A 22349-nucleotide genomic window follows, 5' to 3' on the forward strand; every position below is an offset into this window, starting at 1 on the left:
CCCGGGTTGGCGTGTGGATGTTTGTGTATTTGTGCACACCGGAGCGTGTAGCTTTTTTGAAACCAGGATGCAGGAGAGAAGCGGGACTGCCTGGCGCTGGCCTCATCCGAATCCTGTTCACAGAGGTGCCGGGTGCGCCCGCTACTTAACCGTGACAAATGCCGTTAAACGGGCTGAGGAGCAGCGCTGCCCTCCAGCGCTGGGGGCTGTGGGGAGCAGGGGAGCTGCTCTGTGTGGGTTTGTGACCGTCCCCACGCGGCTCCGTGGCCCTGAGCTTGTGTTTTGTGAGTGGATATGCCCCCCAGTCCCAAACCTCGCCGACAGCAGCGGGCTGTGCCCTTCAGACTCCGATTCTCAGCACTCCACCATACATCAAATGATGCTTTTCAGTTATTAAATTCTGGTTTGTTCTTACCTTTTCTTTCTTATTTTTTAATTTCCTTTCTCTTTTAGTTCGGTTTTATTTCTTTGCGATTAGCCTCTGTTTGAATTAATTGTCTTGTTCTGTTTCCATGACAACTCAGTGTTTGCATCCCACCTGCCGTTGTTTGTTGCTGTTGATGCTGTTTGCTGACCGGATCTTGTCCGGCAAATGTCTCCCCATTTCTCTCACCTCTCCCCACCTTGCCTCCCCTCTCCAGAAGGTGACATACCAGCCCCTCCTCAGAAGAGTCATCCCCACCCCAGATCTGTCTGCATGTCGACCCCACTTGTTTCTTTTCCAAGTTCTCTCCATCTTGTCTCAGATTGTGACCGATGCGGTTTTCGCGTGGCTCCATTTTCTGAAACGCGGTTCTTCCCGGAGCAGACGGTGGAAGGAGGGATGGAGCGGGTGACAGGAACGTACCCCCATGTCTAGGGCTCCAGATCATCCCGAGCAGTGTGACAGGAGGGCGCAAGGAGCACGTTGCCTGCTCTTGAGCCAGTGCTGGCTCCTGAGGTTGTGCAAATGCCGATACTCCCCTTACACCTTTCTCTGAGCAGAAAATCATCTAGTGTTAGTGTCCAGGTGAGTTTGCAGTCTTTCCTCCACACTCCAGCCCTTTCCCCGACCACACTGGAGGTGAGGACGTGCTGGCCGTGCTCTTCGCAAATCCGTGCATGCAGGAATTCTCCTTCGGCATCTCTGAGCCACTAATGCTGCAGGTCTGGAAGTCTTCTCTTCCTTGCCTTGAGTTCCTGTCTGCTGGTAACTGTGCAGAAAAGGATCTGGTGGCTCGGCGGGAAGAGCACACGCACCTTTCTCTGAAGGCATCTCCTTGCCAGCTTGCAGGAGGCAGATGCTGCGTTTGGCTTTTGTTTAACAAACCCTGCTAAATGGAAAACAGCCACTACCTCTCCCGGCCCCGTCTGAGCTGATCCGTAATGCTGAGTTGCAGCTGGAGGAGTAGTCTGGAAGAGAAACGCTAGAAAAAACCCGAGACATGAGTTCAGGGCCCACGCGGAGGCACCAGGGCTCGGGAGCAGTGACGGCGAGCTCAGCCCCTGCGTCCTGTGCGTTGCTTGTGCATGGATGCGATCGCCACTGGTTCTTTAGGGGTTGCTCAGAGAGGTTACCTGGGAGCAGGACAGCAAGGACAGATGTTTTTCGGGCCCCCAGCTCTCCCGGTTCTCCTGCCCCCTTGCTCGCCCTGCCTGAGGGGCCTTTACTGCATGGCTGTCCCTCAAGCTGGAGGGATCCGGCTCCTTTTCTCCCTCGGCTGCTGCTGTGCCTGCGACTCCCCGGGCTCCGTATCCTTTAGTCTCTGCTTGCGGGATGCCCTCAGCTCCCTCCCTAGAGCTCTCTGATCCTCCAACGAGTCTCCTTTGCCCGTTCTCCTGCTTTCCCCCCCTAGGAGGAGCATCCCACCTCGGCCAGCCCACTTAGTTCAGAAAATGGAGCCAAGGAAACCGCAGCCTCCCCTTTGCGTCCATGTTCTTCCTGTGTAAGGTCTGGAAGCTGCATCCACCTCTCTGCTAAGGAGATGCACAGAACATGTCACTGTTTTCTCAACGTTCCAAGTTTCATTACCTTGTTTTTCTTATTAATTCTATTCTATTTATTATTCCGCCAGGGCTGAGATGTGACAATGTGAGCCACCACATTGGGTCACATCAGCTAGAAAAAGTATGCAGCATTAAAGTGGGTTTCCCCCTCCCCTCCCTCTCTTTCTCTCTCTTCTTTCTCCCTTCCCCTCCCTGTTCTCCTTCTCCTTGTCTTCCTTTCTTTCTCTGTCGCTCTCTTTCTATCCAGTATCCATGTGGGCATTTGCTAGCCGCCCATAAATTATATTTCTCTGCATTTTCCTCTCTCTTTCTATCTTTCTCTCTCTTCTCTTTTTACCTATTTTGCATGATGTTTGTGACTCTGAAAGCTGCATCTATCGATGGAACCGTGTCAGATCTTAAAGAGGCTTCGTTAGGGTTTCTATACCCGAAAACCACAAAAATTTCATTAGAGTTTCTCATCTTTTCCACACTCTTCCTGGCCCCAGGGGGACTGCCACCCCCTGGACGGCTCTCACACGCAGACACCAACTAAATTCTGTCCCGCTCCGGGGATTCCCACTCCTCCCTTTTTTATCTTCCTGCCTCTTTGCTGTTCAAGCGGTGTCTCTCCGGCCTTTGGGGGTGCGATACTTCTCTCTTTGTTGGATTCTCTGGCTCACAACAAGATTTAGGCCTTTCCAACGAGGCAAAATCTGGAGAAGTTTCCACCTCCACCCCAACCTTCTCCTCTCAGCACCCTGGGCACGGGGCGGCCGGTGGGACGAGGGTCCCTCTGCAGGGATGGAGGCGGCTCCTGGGCCATTTTGGGCCGAGGTGCTGGAGGGGCCGTTCCCTTTTGTTGGGCAGAAGGTGCTGGGAGCCGGACTGGGCTGGAAGGGGAGGAGCAGGATTCCCGGGGCCTCCGGAGATCGGTTTGGGCGCTCGCCATGCCAGCTCTTGCCAGTAAAGATGAGAAATTGCTAATAAATTTTTGTGTATTTATCTGTGCTGTGATGGGTCTAATCTTGATCAATGGAACCCTGTTGCTATGAAATATCGCTTTTATGTCTATATTCTATATATTGTTTGTGAAGTAAAAATTTATTTGAAGTTTAATTTTTTTGGCTTTTGGTTTTCGATTTTTTCATTTTGTTGCCTTTTTGTTTTGTTTTTAATGAAGGAAGAAACGAAATGCCGACAAACCCCACCTATATTTAAATATCCTTTTACTCTTTTTTCTTTTTCTCCCTTTTCTTTTCTTTCTTTCTGTTCTGGTTTGGTTTTTGTTTTGTTTCGTTTGGCTTTTTCTTTCCTTTTGTTTTTTTTTGTTACCTCTGTGCGTCTCGTCCGCAGTTCGTCGCGTGGCCCCTCGCTTCTCCATCCTACCCGTCAGCCACGAGATCATGCCCGGCGGCAACGTCAACATCACCTGCGTGGCCGTGGGGTCGCCCATGCCCTACGTCAAGTGGATGCAGGGAGCGGAGGACCTGACCCCCGAAGACGACATGCCCGTGGGCCGCAACGTCTTGGAGCTCACGGACGTCAAGGATTCCGCCAACTACACGTGTGTGGCCATGTCCAGTTTGGGAGTCATAGAAGCCGTTGCTCAGATCACGGTGAAATGTAAGAGCGTGTAAGAGCGTGAAACCATCGCGCACGCCTGCGTGAGCGAGTGCGTGGGGTCCCCGGCCGTGCATGTTTGTAGGAAGGTGCGTGCGCACCCGCTGCACGGGTTCTGTATGTGCCAGGCACGTGTTGGGTGCGCGGTCGGCGCGGGGCGTCTGAGCATGTGTGCAAAGCAGACGTGGTGTTTGCGCATGGGAGCATTCGCAGATCCGTGGCCGTGCCTGCCGGTGCTCGCCTGTGCATGAGTGGGGACGTCCCCGTGTGGCTGTGGGGAGCGGGTCCTGCTCGTGTCTCTGTGTCTGCATGGGGAGAGCCTGGGACTGGCCGACCCGCACGCGAGGAGCGTGGGGACGCAACTGTGCATGTCAAAAGGTGCACGAGTGTGTGTGTGCACGGGAGAAGGAGCAGCGTGGCTGTGTGAGCATGCAGGTGCCTGACTGCACGTGTGTCAGTCCATGTTGTTGCTGGTTGCATTTAACATGTACATGTGTATGTATGTGAGCATGAGCAGGGAGACAAACTTGAGCCCTGTGCTGGGATCCGTGCATGTGTCTTTGGGGATCCCATGCACAGAAATCCGCAGAGAAGGGAAAGCTGGTGGCTTGAGATGTTTCCTGGCTTTAGGAGAGCTGAGCTGTTTGTTACGGAGAAAAACTGTGATCCAACCCCCTGCATGCTCGTTTCTGGCCTGGGATGCGGATGTGGGGCTGGCTGGGCAGTTTGCAAGGAGCCTTGGATGGCTTGAAGCCTGCATGCCATCCCGTGCCAAGGTTAGAGATCCGGCCAAGGCCCGGAGGATCTCTGGCACGTGTACCCTTGCACTAGAGCCTAGTTCTAGCATCTTAGTGGCCGGTATTGCCTCAGCGAGAGGGGGAATAACCCCGGCTTCCAGCTAGCCGTTCCCACCAGGAGCACGGGTGCAATCTTCAATCTATTCTGTCCTCAGCAGGGGAGTATTAAAACCCAAGCGGGATGCCCCTGTGGTTGGGTGAGTGTGGAGCTCTCTGTGTGAGCTGGTGTCTGCTCTGAGTGCTGGCGATGCCCAGGACGGGGCTGGGGGGCAACGGGGTGGGAAAGGATGCGGGCGGGTGCGGGAGAGGAGGAGAAACCCTTTGGAGAAGGGGAGGGCTAAAGAAAAGCCGTCCTGTTGTATCAGTGCATCTGACTAAGGAAGGTCTGACAGCAGAAATGAGTAGGGACTAGTGAACCTTGACGTGACGCTCATCCCGAGCTTTTGCACAGGGAGTGGGCTCGTGTGCCAGCAGAAGGATGCCTGGGGCTGGACCGAGCTGCTCTTCATTTGCCTGAGTATTTTCTTCCTTCTCCTTTTTCCCTGTCGGATCCTATCAGTTTAAAAAGCTGCTGTGTAAGATACATTGCGTCCGCTTCCAACTGTCCTGTCTCCTCAGATGGGGAATCTTGCCCTGCTGGTGCCTTCTGCCTTTTGTCATTTTATTTGTCTTCTGTTCCTCTGTTTGTATTCTATTCCTCCTTATGTTTCTGTGTGTAAGCACCTGCAATGTTCCCCACCCAGAAGATGAAAGGAGTTAGAGCTTTAGAGATGTTTGAGCCTAGAGAAGGTGAGGTTGGAAAGGGTCTAAAGCATGTAGTGAGGAGAATAGATAAAGCTGTTCAGGGTGTCCAACACTGAACGTGCAGCCTCCAGCAAGCTGCAAAGGGAGCCTGGAGATGAGTATTAACACGTGTTTGTGGCTGGAGAGGAAGCACTCCAAGTACTTCCAGCTTTATAGGTGTAGAGAGCGCAGTCTGCACTGTACATTACCCGCTGAACACAGACTCAGCAACGCCGGAGCCATTGCCAGCGCTGGTTCGGAAGGTCCGATTACGTGCTTGGAAGGAGCTCTGGTGAAACTGCTTTTCCTCGCGGCTGCGAGAGCCGGCGGATGCGCAGCTGAAGGCTGTGCTAATGATTCCAGATGTTTAGCTGAACACTTTTCCTTTTGATGGAGCAGTTTAAGGAGGATAATAGAGTGTATAACTAGGTTCATAATATTTCAGCAGCACTTTACCGAACTGCCGCGCCGTGATTGGTACTGTGCCTCCGGCTCCTACAGCCCTAACTAGCCCAATTAGGCACCATTTCAGCATATGTGTGTTTGGTTTTTTTTAATGTCTGTTCTTCCTGATTCTCAGCGCTCCCCAAGGCTCCTGGGACGCCAGTGGTGACAGAGACGACAGCAACAAGTATCACCATCACCTGGGACTCTGGAAATCCAGACCCTGTGTCCTACTATGTCATTGAATACAAGTCTAAAAGCCAGGACGGACCGTATCAGATCAAAGAGGACATCACCACCACACGCTACAGTATCGGGGGGCTCAGCCCCAACTCCGAGTACGAGATCTGGGTCTCTGCGGTCAACAGCATCGGGCAGGGCCCTCCCAGCGAGTCCGTGGTCACTCGGACCGGGGAACAAGCTCCTGCCAGTGCCCCCCGCAATGTGCAGGGCCGAATGCTGAGCAGCACCACCATGATCATCCAGTGGGAGGAACCGGTGGAGCCCAACGGGCAGATCCGTGGCTATCGCGTCTATTACACCATGGAGCCCGACCAGCCCGTCAGCAACTGGCAGAAGCACAACGTGGACGACAGCCTGCTGACCACGGTGGGCAGCCTGCTCGAGGACGAGACCTACACCGTGCGCGTCCTGGCCTTCACCTCGGTGGGAGACGGGCCCCTTTCTGACCCCATCCAGGTCAAGACGCAGCAAGGAGGTGAGCGTTTGTGTCACAGAATTCCAGAATGTCAGGGGTTGAAGGGCCCTGGAAAGCTCATCCAGTGCAATCCCCCCATGGAGCAGGAACACCCAGATGAGGTTACACAGGAAGGTGTCCAGGCGGGTTGGAATGTCTGCACAGAAGGAGACTCCACAACCCCCTGGGCAGCCTGGGCCAGGCTCTGCCACCCTCGCCCCAACAAGTTTCTTCTCAAATTTAAGTGGAACCTCCTGTGTTCCAGTTTGCACCCATTGCCCCTTGTCCTGTCCCTGGTTGTCACCAGAAGAGCCTGGCTCCATCCTCCTGACACTCCCCCTTTCCATATTGATCCCCAGGAATGAGTCCCCCCTCAGTCTCCTCTTGTCCAGCTCCAGAGCCCCAGCTCCCTCAGCCTTTCCTCACACGGGAGATGCTCCACTCCCTTCAGCATCTTGGTGGCTGCGCTGGACTCTCTCCAGCAGTTCCCTGTCCTGCTGGAACTGAGGGGCCACAGCTGGACACAATATTCCAGGTGTGGTCTCCCCAGGGCAGAGCAGAGGGGCAGGAGAACCTCTCTGACCTACTGACCACCCCCTTCTAACCCACCCCAGGTCCCATTGGCTTCCTGGCCACAAGGGCCCAGTGCTGGCTCATGGTCACTAGCCCTGGATACGCCGGGCTGCAGAAGGGAGAGATGTTGGCTTGTGGCGTTATCCAGCTGTGGCTGCCATCTCACCAGAGCCTTTATTTCTTTATTGATTGAATTTGGTTCGAATAGAAGTAACCTTCTGGGAGGAAGCTGGGTCTGGTGGCTGGAGCCAGAGGGCCTGGTGCATGATTTCTGATCTGTTTTTTCTCGGAAAGACTGTTTCTTAAATGGTTAGGGCAAGCAATTATGCAAAGAGAATCCATTTCTGCTGTGCCATGCTTCAAAGTGAGTATCTTATTGCTTCCAGGTTCTAAATGTCTTTAATAGACATAAAAACACTCACTTCCCAGGCAATGGTGAATCTTAACTCTTTTTAAAGTACCCAGAAACTGCCCTCTCAGAGTTGAGTGGGGAACGAGCCTTATTTTGCCTTCTTCTAAAAGAGAAGCAAAACTAAGCCCTAATTGTCACAGCAGATGTGCTGAGCTGAGAACAAAAGGTGTTTTATCACAGGTTTTCACCCGGCATGTTTTTGGGTGCTCCGTTTCCATTGTGGGGTGCTGGTGACGAGCCTTTTCAACTGATCTTCCCACTTCCAGAATCTTTCCACACTGGGCATTAATGGGAAGGGCTGTATCCTGCACGGCAAGAAAGAGGCAGATGATCGAGTAGGACTCTGCCATCTCTAGTAGCTCCGGACATGTTCTGCAGTGGGATTTAACCTTCCACTCCTTTAAAGGAGAGTCCTTCCCACTCTGCAGCATCGCGTTTTGCTGCTGACATGTTCTTCACACACAGGCTTTGAAGAAAACAGGGTAGGAGTCTTGTAATTACCCAACTTAATGTGTTTCTTCGTGTCTCTCATCCTGCCTCCTCTTCTCCCTGTCAGTCCCTGGGCAGCCGATGAACTTCCGAGCAGAAGCCAAGACGGAGACGAGCATCGTGTTGTCGTGGAGCCCTCCCCGCCAGGAGATCATAGTGAAGTATGAGCTCCTCTATAAGGAAGGAGACCATGGCAGGGAGGTGAGTCCGCAGCGGAGCAGCACAAGGAGTTGGGGCCCCGAGGAGCCGAGAGCGGGGCGCAGGGCAGGTGTCTCCGGGCAGGGCTCGCCTCTGCTGCTTTTATGTTTGGTTTTGTTTTATTTTCTTCCCCCTTCGCCCATCTCAGGTGCCAAAGAACTTCGACCCAACGACCTCGTTCACTGTGGAAGGCCTGAAGCCCAACACTGAGTATGTCTTCCGTCTGGCCGCCCGCTCGGCCCTGGGCCTGGGGGCCTTCACCCCGGAGGTCCGGGAGCGCACCTTGCAGTCTAGTAGGTGTCTCTCCTTTTCCCACCCTTCTCTGAGGGGAAGACAGTCAGGGAGCCAGAGATGGTGGGCACAGGGGTACGGAGCTGTGGGCGGCCGTTGGCACTCCCGCCACGTTACGCCTCTGGGGTTCCTCTGCGGGATGGTGGGAGGTCACTTGGATCTTCTGCTTTCTCCCTTTGCTGACCAAATAGCTTGTGAATTAAGAGCGAGGCTGGTGCATGTTTTTGGGGGGTGATGGGAGGCCAGGTAGCACCACCCGTTGATGGGGTGAGGAGCTTGTCGATGGGCCGTGGTGCTGAGCATGCTCAGGGAGGACGGTGCCCCAGCATCGCGCAGCCGCTCTCTGGAAGGGGGGCACAGGCAATGGAGCAGGGAGACGGTGCGGGAACCGGGAGGAAAGAGGAGAAGGGAAGGTGATGAATCAAAAGTCCCGATGTTTCCACCCGCCGTTGGGAAAGCAGCCCTTGTGTTCTGTTCCATGAGCTGCTGGCCCAGCGGCACTGGGAACGGGCCCGTTTGGGCTCCAGAGTGGGAGAGTCATGTGGAGGCTGTGGGAGGGGATATTAATGACACCAGGATGGAGCATACGCAACCAAAATGTGCTGGTTTTAGTTTAATGGATTGTCTCCCTTCGCTGTTGCCCTGGGGACGATAACCCTGGATGGCAATATTTCAACCTGGGCTTTTCACAGATCTTTGCTTTTAAACGAGGTGTTTTTTCACTGCATGAGTGGCTGTGGCAGCTGTTCTTTGTGTTTTCTGTCTCCTCTCATCTCTACTAAATCACTCCGCTGCAGTTTGGAGTAGCCAGGAGCAGAACTAACTCAGCAATGGCTCTGGCCGCAGTGCGAGGAGAGCGAGCGCCGCTCCGTCCCTCAGAGCCCGTAGCAGGGACAGCAGCGGGCTCTCCCCGGTTCAGTTGTCACGTCCTGCTGTCTGTCTATCTTTCCCCGTCTCTCTCCTTCTCCTTCTCTCCCCCCAGGAGCGGGAGGAAAGGGGAGGCCGTTTCTGCATAGACAGAATTCCTTACTGGGGCTTTCTCAGGCCTCTGGTCCATCCCAAGATATTTTGTTTGCTTCAAATGTTTTCCCCCTTTATTCCTTTTTGTTTTTTTCTTTATCTACGTATCGAAAGAACATTTTTTGCTGACTCTGCTGCAAATCTGCTGGTTCTGATTCCAGTGTGGTACTGTCAGAGGGAGCATCGCTGCGGGGTGCGGGCAAGTGAACCAAAAGGACCTGCAAAATAAGAGTCCGACTTACCCACACTCTGCTGCTGTTTAACAAGGGGGTTCCCTCTTTGAGATTTGTGGGGACGGGAGGAAAAGAGGGTCCGGGATTTGTGCTTTCTGGGTCGATACAAACAGGCTGGAATAGGGGGTGGGAGCTGATGGCAGGAGGGCTCAGTGGCGCTGGATGTTTGTCCCCGAGGGCTGAAGAGAAGGGGATCTGGGAAAGGGGAAGGCTTCGGGGCTTTTTCAAACTTGGCACCTGCCCAGAGTGAGGCCGGGTTTATTTCTCTGTAGCTCAGCTTTCATAGGGATAGTTTTATTAATGTAACGCTCTTAAGAACATCAGCTGGGAGCTGTCAGTGTCCTGTAACACGATGAAACATTTTTTCCTGGCTGGCTGTTGGAGGAACGAGTCAATTCTCCCTGGTCCGGGCGACATCCTTCGGCTCACAGACCTTCTGGCTCGGGACAGGCTTTTGTGTCTTTCCCTCTGCAGCTCCTTTTCCATTCAGCTCCTCCTCGGCCCGCTCCATGGCTCTTGTTTCTTTTCTCGCTGCTCTGCCTGCATGCCCTTGCAGCCCCATGAAACCAGCTCCCTGCTCTGTCCGTCTGTCTCTTGCTGGGCGGTTTCACACCACGGTGCCATCTTGTCTCTGCAACAGCAAAGCCTCCCCCGTCCTCCCGCAGCCTTTGCCGAGCTTTTCGGTGCTTTTTCCCCTCCTAACCGAGCTGGCAAGCATGTGCCTGCACGCCGCAGCCCCCCCCGCATCGCACACCTCTCTGCACAACACCCTCCACCTCCCTGCCAGGGTGGCTCCTGAGCATCATAACCAAAGTAAAATCCATTAAACTAAAGGTAAAGTATCTTTTTCTTCTTGAAGTAGCTGGGTTTTAACTCTTCAAGTACCAGAGACGTAGATTGTGAAAAAAAAATAACGACTTATGGTTGGAGAAAGCTGTTTGGCCCTTGCTAATTAGCCATGACCTTCCCAGGGCTCCTTGGCAACTCTCCTGCTCGGCAATTTCGGAGTATGTGACCGCAGACGGGGTGGCCGGGTGGGTGCTGCGCAGATTTAGAGGAACAACGGGGCTTTCTCACCCTCTGTTCCTTCCTAAGAAAGGACGTTTCCCCCACCCATTAGCTCTGCTCTCCTTCCCTTCCCCCTTCCTCACAGTAGGTAAAGTGAACAAAACTTAATACACAAGTCTATGGTACCTAAAGGGTTAAAAAACATTGTATTGTACAAGGTCAGTAAGGGTCATTCTTGTGGCTTGGACAGTCAACTTTAAAGCATGTAACAGGTGCAGCTCAGGTGAGTACTGGCTGGTCTCAAGCGGATTCACAAATACAGTCCACCCTGTGGCTGCAGGCTCCCCCACACGTGCGTGGGTCCGCACGCACATCTGTGGGAGGGCTCCCCAAATTGCTGTCTGCCTGGGACAAACGGAGCAGTGGGCAGAGACGATGCTCTGAGCCGAGGGGCTCTCGCCCGCGCTGCGGCTCCGGTTCCAGCGCAGGGGCTGGCGGCAGAGCTGGGCTCCCAGCCCCGCCTTGGGCTGCGGTACGTTGGCTCCTGCCTACAACCCCCCTTTTCGATGCCATCCCCACGCACGTCCCGCAGGTTGGGCTGGATTGTGAAGGAAATAAACTCCCAGTGCCATGAGCTCCCCAGATGCATCTCCAGTGTGGGCAGCCAGCACTTGGTGGCTCTTTTCATCCAGGTGCTGGAGTCGATGAGAGTGACGGGGAGAGGGCCCGGGTGGGATCTGGGCCTTCTCCCCCATCACGCACCCACACACCCCGGCTTTTTTTGAGCAGAGAAGGTGCAAACCCAAGGAGGCCTCGCTCCAGGGCCTCTGGGTAGGTCCCTGTGCTGGAGGGTGAGTGAGGAGCGTGCCCCAGGGGCGGCCGGCGCTGCGGCTCTGCTCGCGGGGCTTTCAGAATGAGGTTCAGGATGGAAAGGGTAGGTCAGGCCAGACCCTCTCTGCAGTGGGTTTCTCGGCCGTGCTGGCTTTGGCTGGGCTCTTGGGCAGGGAAAGTGGCTTTTAATCCTACCAGCCCCTGATGGGGAGAAAAAAGAAGCAAAGAGCATCACGGCAGGCAGTGAAGAGGGTTGAACCTTTTTCCTCCGTACCTTGAAAGGGGTTTGTGTTGTGGGAAGGAGCAGCGCACCTCCATTCTGGTGCTGCATCCATCACAGCAGATGGAGAGAGCTATAGGGGAAAGAAGATCTGCCAGAAAATGGAGCAAAAGAGAATAGATTGGGGTCCAAATTACCGTTATTGCCCGGGTGAGGGTGCTGGTTCAGGGGTAACTCAGCTGGGAGCGAGGAGCGGGGTTTTAAATGCCAAGTCATGTGCAGAAACCCACCAGGAGCTTGGTCTGGCCTCGTAGCTCAGTTCTCGTGTTCTCTCGTAAGAAAGTCTTATAAATTAGCAGTTGAAGCGTGGAAGGTAGGTAAACAGACTGGGAATGTTCTGGAAGGAGTCACTTTTTATATCAGTATTATTTTATTATGATTTCCTTTGATGTTTTTTTTAATTTTCAAATTACCGGCTTGATTTCTGTTTTGTTTTCCAGTCTGTTACTTTTGGTTTTGTTTGTTTTGCCATATTTCATATTATTTTGCGTGGCTAGCCATGGCCGGGGATCGTCACCCTCCGCGGGGGCGTTTCTGAGCATCAGGGTTTCATTTTGCCATTTTAAATATAGCCAAAGAGCAGGAGGAACACCCAAAATGTCCTACTGGACAGAGCGCTCAGCACGTCAGCGTAGGGGTTATCTTTACCCTTTCTGTGAACCCCTCTGATTTCTGTTTGATGGAGATGGACGCAAAGCGCGTGGCTTTCACTCCAGTGTGACCTGGGAGGATGTGACTTGATTGAGCAGAGTCCTCAAGGCAAGCTGGGCCTAAACATCTGGTGGTGACTCAGGGACAGGAGCAAGAGGCTTGAAAAAATGATTTCTTGGTAAAAGAGCTTTTTATTGCTTAAAAAGCAGCGGAGGAATGAGAAATAGCGTCCAGGATTTATCTGCTGTGCTTCTTGCAGGTGATGCTTTGGGGGCTTATAAGGACACCCCAGTTTCTGGCGGTGTCTGCAGAGAGTTAAAAGCTATTTATTGCAGTTTGACTGTATTCATTGCAGAATTACCTTGAAAACACATCCCTCTCTCTGCTGTCTGGGCTGACCGATTGTAATTAGCGGTTGCAAAACCTGGTTGAAGATTCCCCAGTGCCCAGGTTACCGCTGCGGCACAGCCCTCAGTCCTGACCGCACCGAGGTGTCAGTCCCGTGGTGTTTCCACCGATACCCCTGTGGGTTTGGCAGCTGTCTCTGTATTTGGAGGCACGTAGCACCGGTCTAAGTGTCCTGCAGGTGCGCTGAAAGTCACCTCCCGTGGTACAGGCCACGGCGAGCAGCCCTGTGCTGGAAAGCTGCGGTTGCGCCTTCCCCGTCCATGGAAAATCAGCCCTTAGTTGTGAGCTTAGTTTGAAGAGGCAGCTGTAGGGCCACGTTTGCAACGCTCCTCCTGGCACCTCAGGAATACCCCAACGTGGCTCAGGCTGCGAGTGCAATGATAGTTAAACCTGTTCCTTCCAAAAGCCCCACCGGGTGCCTAAATACCTCGGCAAACCCACTGCCTCGCTCTCTTGCAAATCCCTATTTAAACACGCCGTGGGCTCATTGCTTGGCGCTATCCCACCCATCACCATCATGGTTTTTGGCCTCCTTGGGTGCGTGGACAAGTAATAACTTGCAGCTGGAGGTACAGACTCTTACATTTAAGCCACCTGGCAAGAGATTTGCTTTTCTTACTTACTTTTCACAGAACCCTTGAAAGAAATTGGGGATCCCAGAGGCTGCGGTTGGGAAACAAGAGCTTTGCCAGCCAGGGGGGACCCACCAGGCCCCTGTAAACAGGGAGCCAGGAAAAGCTCCTTTCCAGGGCAGTTTGGTACCGGCCCCCTCTTGGCCAGCCCGCTTGCCGCTTTATTCCTTTATTTTACAACATTTCCGTTTTGATGCCCCATTTCATTTCCGTTGGCTTTTTTTTTTTTTTCCTATTCATTAAAAAAAAAAAAAAAGACAACAACAAAAAGCTTCTTTTTTAATTTTATCTTCCTAAACCAAATTTTTGTATGTTTTATTTTAGATTTTTTTGTTATCATTTTCCTTTTTTTTTTCTTTTTATCTTTCCCATCTTTTGTTTTTTTCCCCCTTCTTCCCTTTCCCTCCTGAATTTTCCCCCCTCGTAGAACCGTCTGCCCCCCCTCAAGACGTAAAATGCGTCAGCACCAGATCCACCGCCATTCTGGTAAGTTGGCGGCCGCCTCCAGCCGAAAGCCAGAACGGCGTCCTGGCCGGCTACAGCGTCTACTATCGAGCGCTGGACTCGGAGGACACGGAGCTTAAGGAGGTGAATGATATCCCCCCAACCACCAGTCAGATCCTACTGGAGTCACTGGAGAAGTGGACAGAGTATCGCATCACTGTCGTGGCTCACACGGAGGTGGGGCCGGGCCCAGAGAGCTCGCCGGTTATCGTCCGCACAGATGAAGATGGTAATTGCGCTTTTGCTGGGTTTTCCCCGAGTCCCCCGGTGAATACGTGTCCCTGGCGGGGGGGACATCGAGGCAGTTCAGGCCGCCAAACAAAGGCACAAGCCGCAGCCCCCAGTTTAAGCCGTGCAGCATCCACCTCCCTCAGCCCCTCTGCATTTCTAGGCTTGTCCTTCCCTGCTTTGGGGATGTAGTTTTACATTTCTGGGTGTTTGTTTTATTCACATCAAGCTCTGAGCCAGGGAACTGCTGGAGAGAGTCCAGCGCAGCCACCAAGATGCTGGAGGGAGTGGAGCATCTCCCGTGTGAGGAAAGGCTGAGGGAGCTGGGGCTCTGGAGCTGGACTAGAGGAGACTGAGGGGGGACTCATTCCTGGGGATCAATATGGAAAGGGGGAGTGTCAGGAGGATGGAGCCAGGCTCTTCTGGTGACAACCAGTGACAGGACAAGGGGCAATGGGTACAAACTGGAACACAGGAGGTTCCACTTGAATATGAGAAGAAACTTGTTTGGGGTGAGGGTGGCAGAGCCTGGCCCAGGCTGCCCAGGGGGTTGTGGAGTCTCCTTCTGTGCAGACATTCCAACCCGCCTGGACACCTTCCTGTGTAACCTCATCTGGGTGTTCCTGCTCCATGGGGGGATTGCACTGGATGAGTTTCCAGGGCCCTTCAACCCCTGACATTCTGGGATTCTGTGAGCCTTGACTTTCCTGGAAAGATGCTCTTACTGAGCGAGAAAGCAGCTGAAGCAGCAAGGAAATTAAATCAGAGGAGACGGTTGCTGCCAGAAACTGTTTGAAAATATTAAGAGCTCTTCCCACACATTCCTTGTTACCAGCTCCTCTTTAAGTCAAAGTGCTGGTTATGGGAAAAAAGGAAGAATCTCTTCCTTGAAGTTTCAGAAAACCTTTGGTGACAGTTTAGACTCCACTACAGTGGCCAAGCTTGGAGACTTTTAGCACTAACAGGGATAAAAGACTTGAATTTTCCTGGTATTTCTACAGTAAAATAAAACCAGGAAAACAATCTGTGCATGAAGGGAGAGCTAGGACCCTCAAATACTGCAGGTCTGGTAAATAACACAATTAAATTCCAGACTTCTCAGGCTTTCTGCCTCCATCCCGAATGAAAATAACTTTTTGAAAAGCAACAGGTTTGTCCCCACCATGGGTCCTGTTTCACTGCCCATGTCCAAGTGGACGGAGTACCTGGCTCAGAGAAAGTATGGGTTTCTTGTAGGTTTAGCTGTCGATTGTTATTTCCAACAATTCTGCCCAAATTCCATCTGAGACATGTCGTGTTTCCTGCCCCGACACTGTGCAGCAGCTGTAACCACCAACCGCCCGTCCTGCCCGAGAGACGAGGGATCTCCAGGGCACGTCCCCTCCGCATCTTCTCCATAGGATCCCCCAGGCAGGACCGGAGCTTTTCTGGCTCATGAGGAATTGGCTTTACCCTCAGAACGTGGTCTGGAACTATATGGTTTCTTCCATCTGAGCAAACTGAGGGCTGTGAAGAACATCAGGTCTATGAGATGGACCCATTTCCCTGCCCATCTCCAAGCTGTGCAGATTAGATCCCCCAGAACCGCTTCCCTGTTTCACTGAACACAGACCAGTGCCAGATGGTGGCATATCCAGTTTAAGCCCCCCCCCCCTTCAGGGCTGTCGATTCAGTGTGTGTATGTCCCGCTGGCGGATCCCCAGGTGACTCTTGCCCGTTTCTTCCCTCCTCGCAGTGCCCAGCGCTCCGCCTCGCAAGGTGGAGGTGGAGGTGCTCAACTCCACCGCCATCCAGGTGTTCTGGCGTTCTCCAGTCCAGAACCGCCAGCATGGCCAGATTCGCGGCTACCAGGTGCACTACGTGCGCATGGAGAACGGAGAGGCCAGGGGGCTGCCCCAGATCAAGGACATCATGCTGGCTGACGCCCAGGTGAGCGCTCGCCTCCCACTCTCGTCTCCTCCTCTCCCAGAAGGGTTTTGGGGGGGTGGGTGATCCGGCTGCCTCCTCTCATCCCAAGCAACATTAAGGCTGGAGAAAGCAGCTGAGTGTCTCTACGACGAGGTGTATGTTGTGTTTCTACAGTTCATTTGCACTCGCAGACTATAGCTATTGTGGAAGAGCATGAGCTGCTGTCCCAGCACTGAGCTAAATACCAGCCACCCTCCCTGTGTCTGGGACATCTTTTAAAACAGGCAAAGGCCACAGTGGAATCTACTAATTTCTACCACTCTACTTCTTCCTTCATGCTGGCCTGGTAACTTGTGACCTCGTGTGGCTGCTTGCTCAGGGGCTCCTTCCTCATGCTGTGTCTCTGTCTTTCCCTTCTTTCCCCTCTTGTATTCTCACGTGCAAAACCTCTCTTGTTCTCTGCCCAGTGGGAAACAGATGACACTGCTGAATACGTAAGTAAAATAAAAAGTAAAAATCCTCCCATCCTGGTTCTGTCCCTTCCCTCCTCCCACTTCCTCTTGTGCTGTGATATTTTCCTTTTCCTCGATGTTTTTTGCAGTGCCCGTGTGCCTGTTTGAAGCCCGCTGGTGGTTTCCCATGCGTTGTCCCCACCCTGCTCACTTTGCGCCCCTGTGTGCCTGTGTAGTTCGGCAGGGTTTTCCCCTCGGCTCTGAAGGGAAGACGGGTCTGCTGCTCCTCTGCAGGGAAGCAGATGGGATGTCGAATTTGGGAATACCTCATATGCTTAAAGATGGGCTGGTCTGCAAGCACCTCTGGCTTGAGCCTGAAAAATACAGGCAAAAAAAACATTGAATAATCAAAGCGCCAGAGCTCCTGAGCTATCAGAACATGAACAAATGCTTTGTGCCCTTAACGGGCCAAGGTTCTTAGATACTCATTGATACAAAGCACTGAATAACTCTTGGCCCTTTTGCCTTTCAAGGAGACCTTAAATCCGGCTTGGCTGTTTGGCATTTGCTCCCTCTGCTAAAATACTAAATGGTCTCGGTGATCCTACAGCTACAAAGCAGAAGGAGAAAGGAAAGCATTTCCTTCTTGGAATGACAGGGTCCCAAGATAATACGCTACTAAATAAGTTGTGTTCCTGTCTCCTGGAGATTGCTAAGCACCCAAAAGAAGTGAGAGGCCTCTCTTTTATAGACGGACAAACTGAGTCATGTGAAAGGCAAAGTCTTAATAAAACTCAGTGGTAATTGTGAAAGCAGAGCAGGTTTCTTGACTTCTAGAAGACCTGTCTCTGGAGCTAATGGCTTCCAAACTTGTTGATCACAATCCCACTGTTTTGAAGTTCTGCTGTTCCACTCCCTGCTCAACGTTGGGGGCAATCCAGCTATTTTCAGGACCAGCACATCCTTCCCAAGCACTGCCCTGCATTTCATATCAAAAGGCCAAAGGGGCAGTGGGGGCTGAAGGGAGAGGGAAGCCATAAAGCATGCACAGCGTTCACACCTCCCTCCTTTTCAGGGCCTTGGAGAAAACCCTGCTGCATACGCTCTCATCCTGTTTGATTTAGCACGGGTATTCCTTTGTACAACACAGCCCTTTGAAGGGCTGAATGCTCCACGGGAAGGGCTGTTCTTGAGGCCAGTCCTCTCACAAAAGCTCTCGGGAGCCAGGTGTGCCGAGGCTGATAGAGGGCGGTGGGGATTTAGCAGAGCGCTTTAGCGTGCGAGCAGAAAATGTCTTCTTGCACTTTGCGTTAAAGCAATCCCTTTAATATTATGAAGGCATTAAAAAATATCTCTGAGGAGAGAAGTGGGGGGAGGGTAACGGAGAAAAAAACTATAATCTCCTTGAAACCGCTGAGACCTCCTCCGAGACGGCAGAGTGAAGAGGAACGCTTTGAAGAGCACAGCGGCGTTCTGATGGCTGAAGCAGTTTGTATGTTTGGAGATAGGGAATGAGCAAGAGGTAGATGTGGAGGAGAAGGCGTCGGAGCGGGGCCCCGCAGACATGCCGTGTTTTCAGAACAGGCTGTGCCTGCCTCTCGCTAAGGGAACGTGCCTTCTCAGCCTCCTGCCAGTTGCCACTTCCACCCAGTTACCCCAGAGCATCTCCTGGTTTCAGGTTCAGTGAATGTTCCTGCATGCAAGAAAAGGGCTGGGACTCCTGCAGGGAGGAGAGATCTACCTGTGTGTATGGACATGAATATTTACATGATTTCCCTTGGAATCTCGCAAACAGGAAATGATCATTGCTGGGCTTCAGCCTGAGACAACGTATTCCATAACCGTAGCCGCCTACACCATGAAGGGAGATGGTGCTCGCAGCAAACCCAAAGTGGTCACCACCAAGGGCGCAGGTAAGAGTCTGTTTCTGAACCGCTGGGATTCACCTGTTTCCTGAAGCCCTCGCGAAATGACATCATTTTCTGTCCAGTGCTGCAGAAATCCCAGACACACTTCATAATGCAATGCAGGAGGAATTCATTGCTTGTAATCTCCTGCGGTAGAAATTCTGGTGCACCAGAAGTGAAGAGAATCTCTGCTGGTCGGAGACTGCGTGGCTTTGATGGTTGGCACACCGGGTGCGCAGGGGAGCAGGAGAGCCAGAGCTCCACTGTCGTGGACTTGCAAAGATCTGAAAAGCAGCAGGAAGACAGTGGTGGCTCACAGTGCCCACTCCTCTTTTAGTATCATATCTGAATATTCGTCCCCTCTTTGCTCAGGATTAGTGGAGGGAAAAGTACTGACAATATTGACCTTTTTCTGCGACCTGGGCTCTGTCTGCACATACCACACGGATTTCATTCCTTCCTTTGACCTGTTCTTTGTGGCAAAGTGTCTGGTGGTCTCGGTACAGAGGACACGGTGCCAGGCGAGTATGGCAGGGCCCAAACAGGAATGACAAAAGGCAGCAGGGTGTCCCTTGCTCTTCCGGAGAGCTGTGCTGCCCTCTCCGCATCTGCATTCCTCTGGCTTCTGCTCTCACACTGAACAGCTGCTCAGCACTATGGGAAGGGTTTTGTGCAGCTGAGGGAGGCTCTGGTGCCCAGACCTGGTCCAGCCCATCTCTTGTTGGACTGAGGTTACACTCACCCCATTTTGCTCATGTTCTTTGTTCTGTTCCTGCTGTCAGATGGTGGCTTTCTCCCCTTTTTATTTCTTTTCTTTGCCTACTAACTTCCCAACCCTGGCTGGCTGGTCATTTGCTTCTTAGTTTTGGGGCAGTGACCTTCACCCTGCCTGTAGCAGCTGCATGAACTGACACAATCCCTTGTTTCTGGAAGAACATTGCTCTCTGCAGAGACGGAAAGCCTTCGGTCAGCACTGCATAATTAACCTGGAAACCTCTGCTCAGGCTCTGGAGGCAGCACAGACACTCAGGACAGAGCTGGAACACGCAGGGCCAGACCCTGGCTGCCCTCCTGCCCTTGCTTTTCCCTGCCCTAACTTGCATCTTCAGCTCATGTCGTTGCATTCAGACAAGGAAGTGGGATTTGAGCCTTTCTCTCCCCTCTTGCCTCTCCTGCCTCGTTGAGAGATCGGTACCCAAGAGAACAAGGCTGATTTCTGGAACATTAGGATGTCCAGCCCGCTGTCCCCACGCCCGGCGCTGTCACCGCGCTCTCAGACTTCATCTTCACTCGCCCTCTTCGCCTTCCTCTCTACCTTTGCCCATGCTCCTTCTCCATAGTCCTGGCTTCTCTCTCCTCATTTCCTTCTTCCAGAGGCTCTCTACCCTTTTCATTTTCCGCTCCCGGAGCATTTCTCTCTGCCTCCCTCCCTTGTCACTTGCTCTTGTCACCTTCCCTCATCTCTCCCCATTAGGATTTGCAGTGCAGGTGATCAGTCACAGAGGGATGTTTTCCCCAGCACAGCAGCTATTACCCAAAACTCAATTTCCCCCAACTGGAAATAGCTATTTAAAAAAAAATCTTTCAAATGGCTCTGTAACATTCTTATCTTCTTTGCAGTGTTGAGTCAATATACCTTCTGAGAGGAGAAATTTCTTTCTTTATCATTCAGGGCTAGGGGCTGAATTTAAATACAGTAATACATCCAATTTTCTCCTTTACTGTCCAAACCAATTGCAAAATAAAACACTTCCTCCCCCTCTGCACTTTCTTCTCACCTTTCTTCCAAACAATATTTGTTGTGCAAATGTAATATTTTTCAAGCTCAGCTGATTATAGTAACATTTGTGATAAAAAGCAAAACATAAAGGTAATGACACTGTTTTTCTCTTTAATGTCTTTCTTAAGCATTTCCAAGGGAGGCTCTCCCAGCGCTGCTCCTTAGCCATTCTTCGGCAGTTTGAAGTGAATAAAGCATTTGTTGCAGAGACAGCCCCTCATCCCTGCGTTCCGATGCCCGGTTTAACTCCACTTTAACTCCACCAGGGTCCTCCCCTGGCTTCCCACTCGCTTCGGTAGCGACACCACCGCTCCCCGACCCACCAAACCTCGCTCGGACTCGGCTGCGAGAGGGATGGGATCCTTTCTCACCCCATTCTCACTCCTCTTGTTCAACCAGAAATATAAAAACGCCAAGGCGGAGAGCAGGAAATGAGATCTCTAATAGCGGAGTTGAGTGTAAATGATGCATGAGCTGCTGGAATTAATGCTCTGGTTTCTCTGGCTTCAGGAACCTCTGGGCCTGCATGTCATTTCAGCAGGGCCGTGGGCTTGCTTAGCAGTCGGGCAGTGCCAGGGCTCATTAGCACCGCTGTGCTCCTGCAATATCCCCCCAAATGTGGAGGAACTAACTGACAGGTTAAGGAGGGAGCAAACCAAAAAGACACCGACACACTCAATCTTCTTCCTTCTCCGGAGGGGAGGGAGCAGCAGCTCTCCCTGCCCTCTGCCTCCCACCGATTTTGGGCTCTGGTTCCACTCTCTGCGTGTTTCCTTCGTTCTGTACCCAACTGGGTGATCAGCTGCTGCCAACCGGCTGGGCTGGCCCCGCGCCTGCTGCTCGGGACCTGGGGCTGCCCACTCCCTTTCCCATCCTTCATTACTTCACCCTCAGCTGCTCTGGACTTCCCAGCCTGAGCCAATCTGTTCCAGTCGCTTTCTGCATGAGTTGCGCTGTGGAATGGAGAGACAGAAAGAGAGGACGGGAGTTTGGGGGACTCCTGCGTTCGTCCTTCCCTGCCCTGGGAAGCAATCTGCTCCAGGATGCTGGGAGTCAGGGTTGCTGAGCTTGTTCTTCCCAGCTGATTGGGAGCGTGTGATCCGCGGTAAGGCAGGAGCCACACACACCTCTCCATCCTGAGGAAAGGGAAGAAAATAACGCCAGAAATGTTTCAGCACCTCGCAGCTGACATGTTGGCAATGCACCTCATTCCCCAAACCTGACAGAGACCCTGCACCCGTACAGGGGAGACAGCCGCTCGGCTTACAGGGGACACACTAAAGTTCACAGCACCAAACCGAAACTTTGCCACTGATTTGAGGAACCTGTTGCTGCAGCTTTAAGAGTCTCTGCACCTCCTCCCCTGTCCCATGCTTGACTGAAGTTGTCCCTCTTCTCTCCCAGTCCCAGGGAAGCCCATCCTGTCTGTGCACCAGACAGAGGAGAACACCCTGCTGGTGAAATGGGAGCCTCCGTTGGATGCGGAAGGCCAGGTGATGGGCTACCGGCTCCAGTTCGGCCGCAAGGATGTCGACCCCCTGGCTACCTTGGAGTTCACGGCCCTGGAGGATAAGTACACCGCTCCCAGCATCCACAAAGGCGCCACGTATGTTTTCAAGCTGGCCGTGAAAAGCCGGGCTGGCTTTGGGGAGGAAGCTGTGCAGGAACTCACCACCCCTGAAGACATCCCCAAGGGTTACCCCCAAATCCTCGAGGCGAGCAACATCACTTCCATGTCGGTCCAGTTTGGCTGGCTGCCCCCCGTGCTGGCCGAGAGGAACGGAGCCATCGTCAAATACACCGTGGCCTACCGGGAAGCCGGTTCTCCCGGCAACCCGCTGGAAAAAGACCTGCCCCCCTCCCCAGAGAACTCCTACACCCTCAACGGCCTCAAACCCAACACCGCCTATGATGTTAAAATCCGTGCTCACACCAGTAAAGGCCCCGGGCCGTACAGCCCGACTGTCCAGTATCGGACGTTCCAGCTGGATCAAGGTAGGACTTACCGGTTTCTCCTCCCTCTCTCTCTCCTTGTAACCGGGGCTGGTGCCGGGAGGCAGAGAGCTGGAGAGGTCAAGCCGGGCTCAGCCAGGCTCGTGAGTAAACGCAGAGCACTCTGGTTTCACACTCAGTCCCTCAGCTCCTCTCTGCCTTGGGCCAGGTAAGTCCCTTTTACCACTTTCTTCTAAGTTAAGTCCGGACACCCTTCTTTCACTGGCACCTGAAGGGGGGGGC

The 22349-nt window shown here is 52.9% G+C and overlaps 1 protein-coding gene across 27 annotated transcripts in view; it reads left to right on the plus strand.

Moving 5' to 3' along the window:
* Window positions 1-22349, plus strand: part of PTPRS (protein tyrosine phosphatase receptor type S) — a 148313-nt gene that overhangs the window by 98737 nt on the left and 27227 nt on the right. For 10 of the 27 annotated variants that reach the window (XM_065042594.1, XM_065042599.1, XM_065042596.1 and 7 more), the window contains 4 exons: window positions 3322-3591; window positions 5749-6330; window positions 7851-7984; window positions 8130-8274. In XM_065042594.1, the coding sequence (XP_064898666.1) occupies window positions 3322-3591; window positions 5749-6330; window positions 7851-7984; window positions 8130-8274 (1131 nt within the window). Of the gene's footprint in view, window positions 1-3321; window positions 3592-5748; window positions 6331-7850; window positions 7985-8129; window positions 8275-13762; window positions 14069-15802; window positions 15997-16442; window positions 16470-18222; window positions 18341-21518; window positions 22110-22349 lie in introns of all 27 variants that reach the window. The other 17 variants (XM_065042589.1, XM_065042581.1, XM_065042591.1 and 14 more) reach the window with 2 other exon arrangements.

Source organism: Columba livia, chromosome 27 (assembly GCF_036013475.1).
Source record: "Columba livia isolate bColLiv1 breed racing homer chromosome 27, bColLiv1.pat.W.v2, whole genome shotgun sequence".
NCBI classification, from domain to species: domain Eukaryota; kingdom Metazoa; phylum Chordata; class Aves; order Columbiformes; family Columbidae; genus Columba; species Columba livia.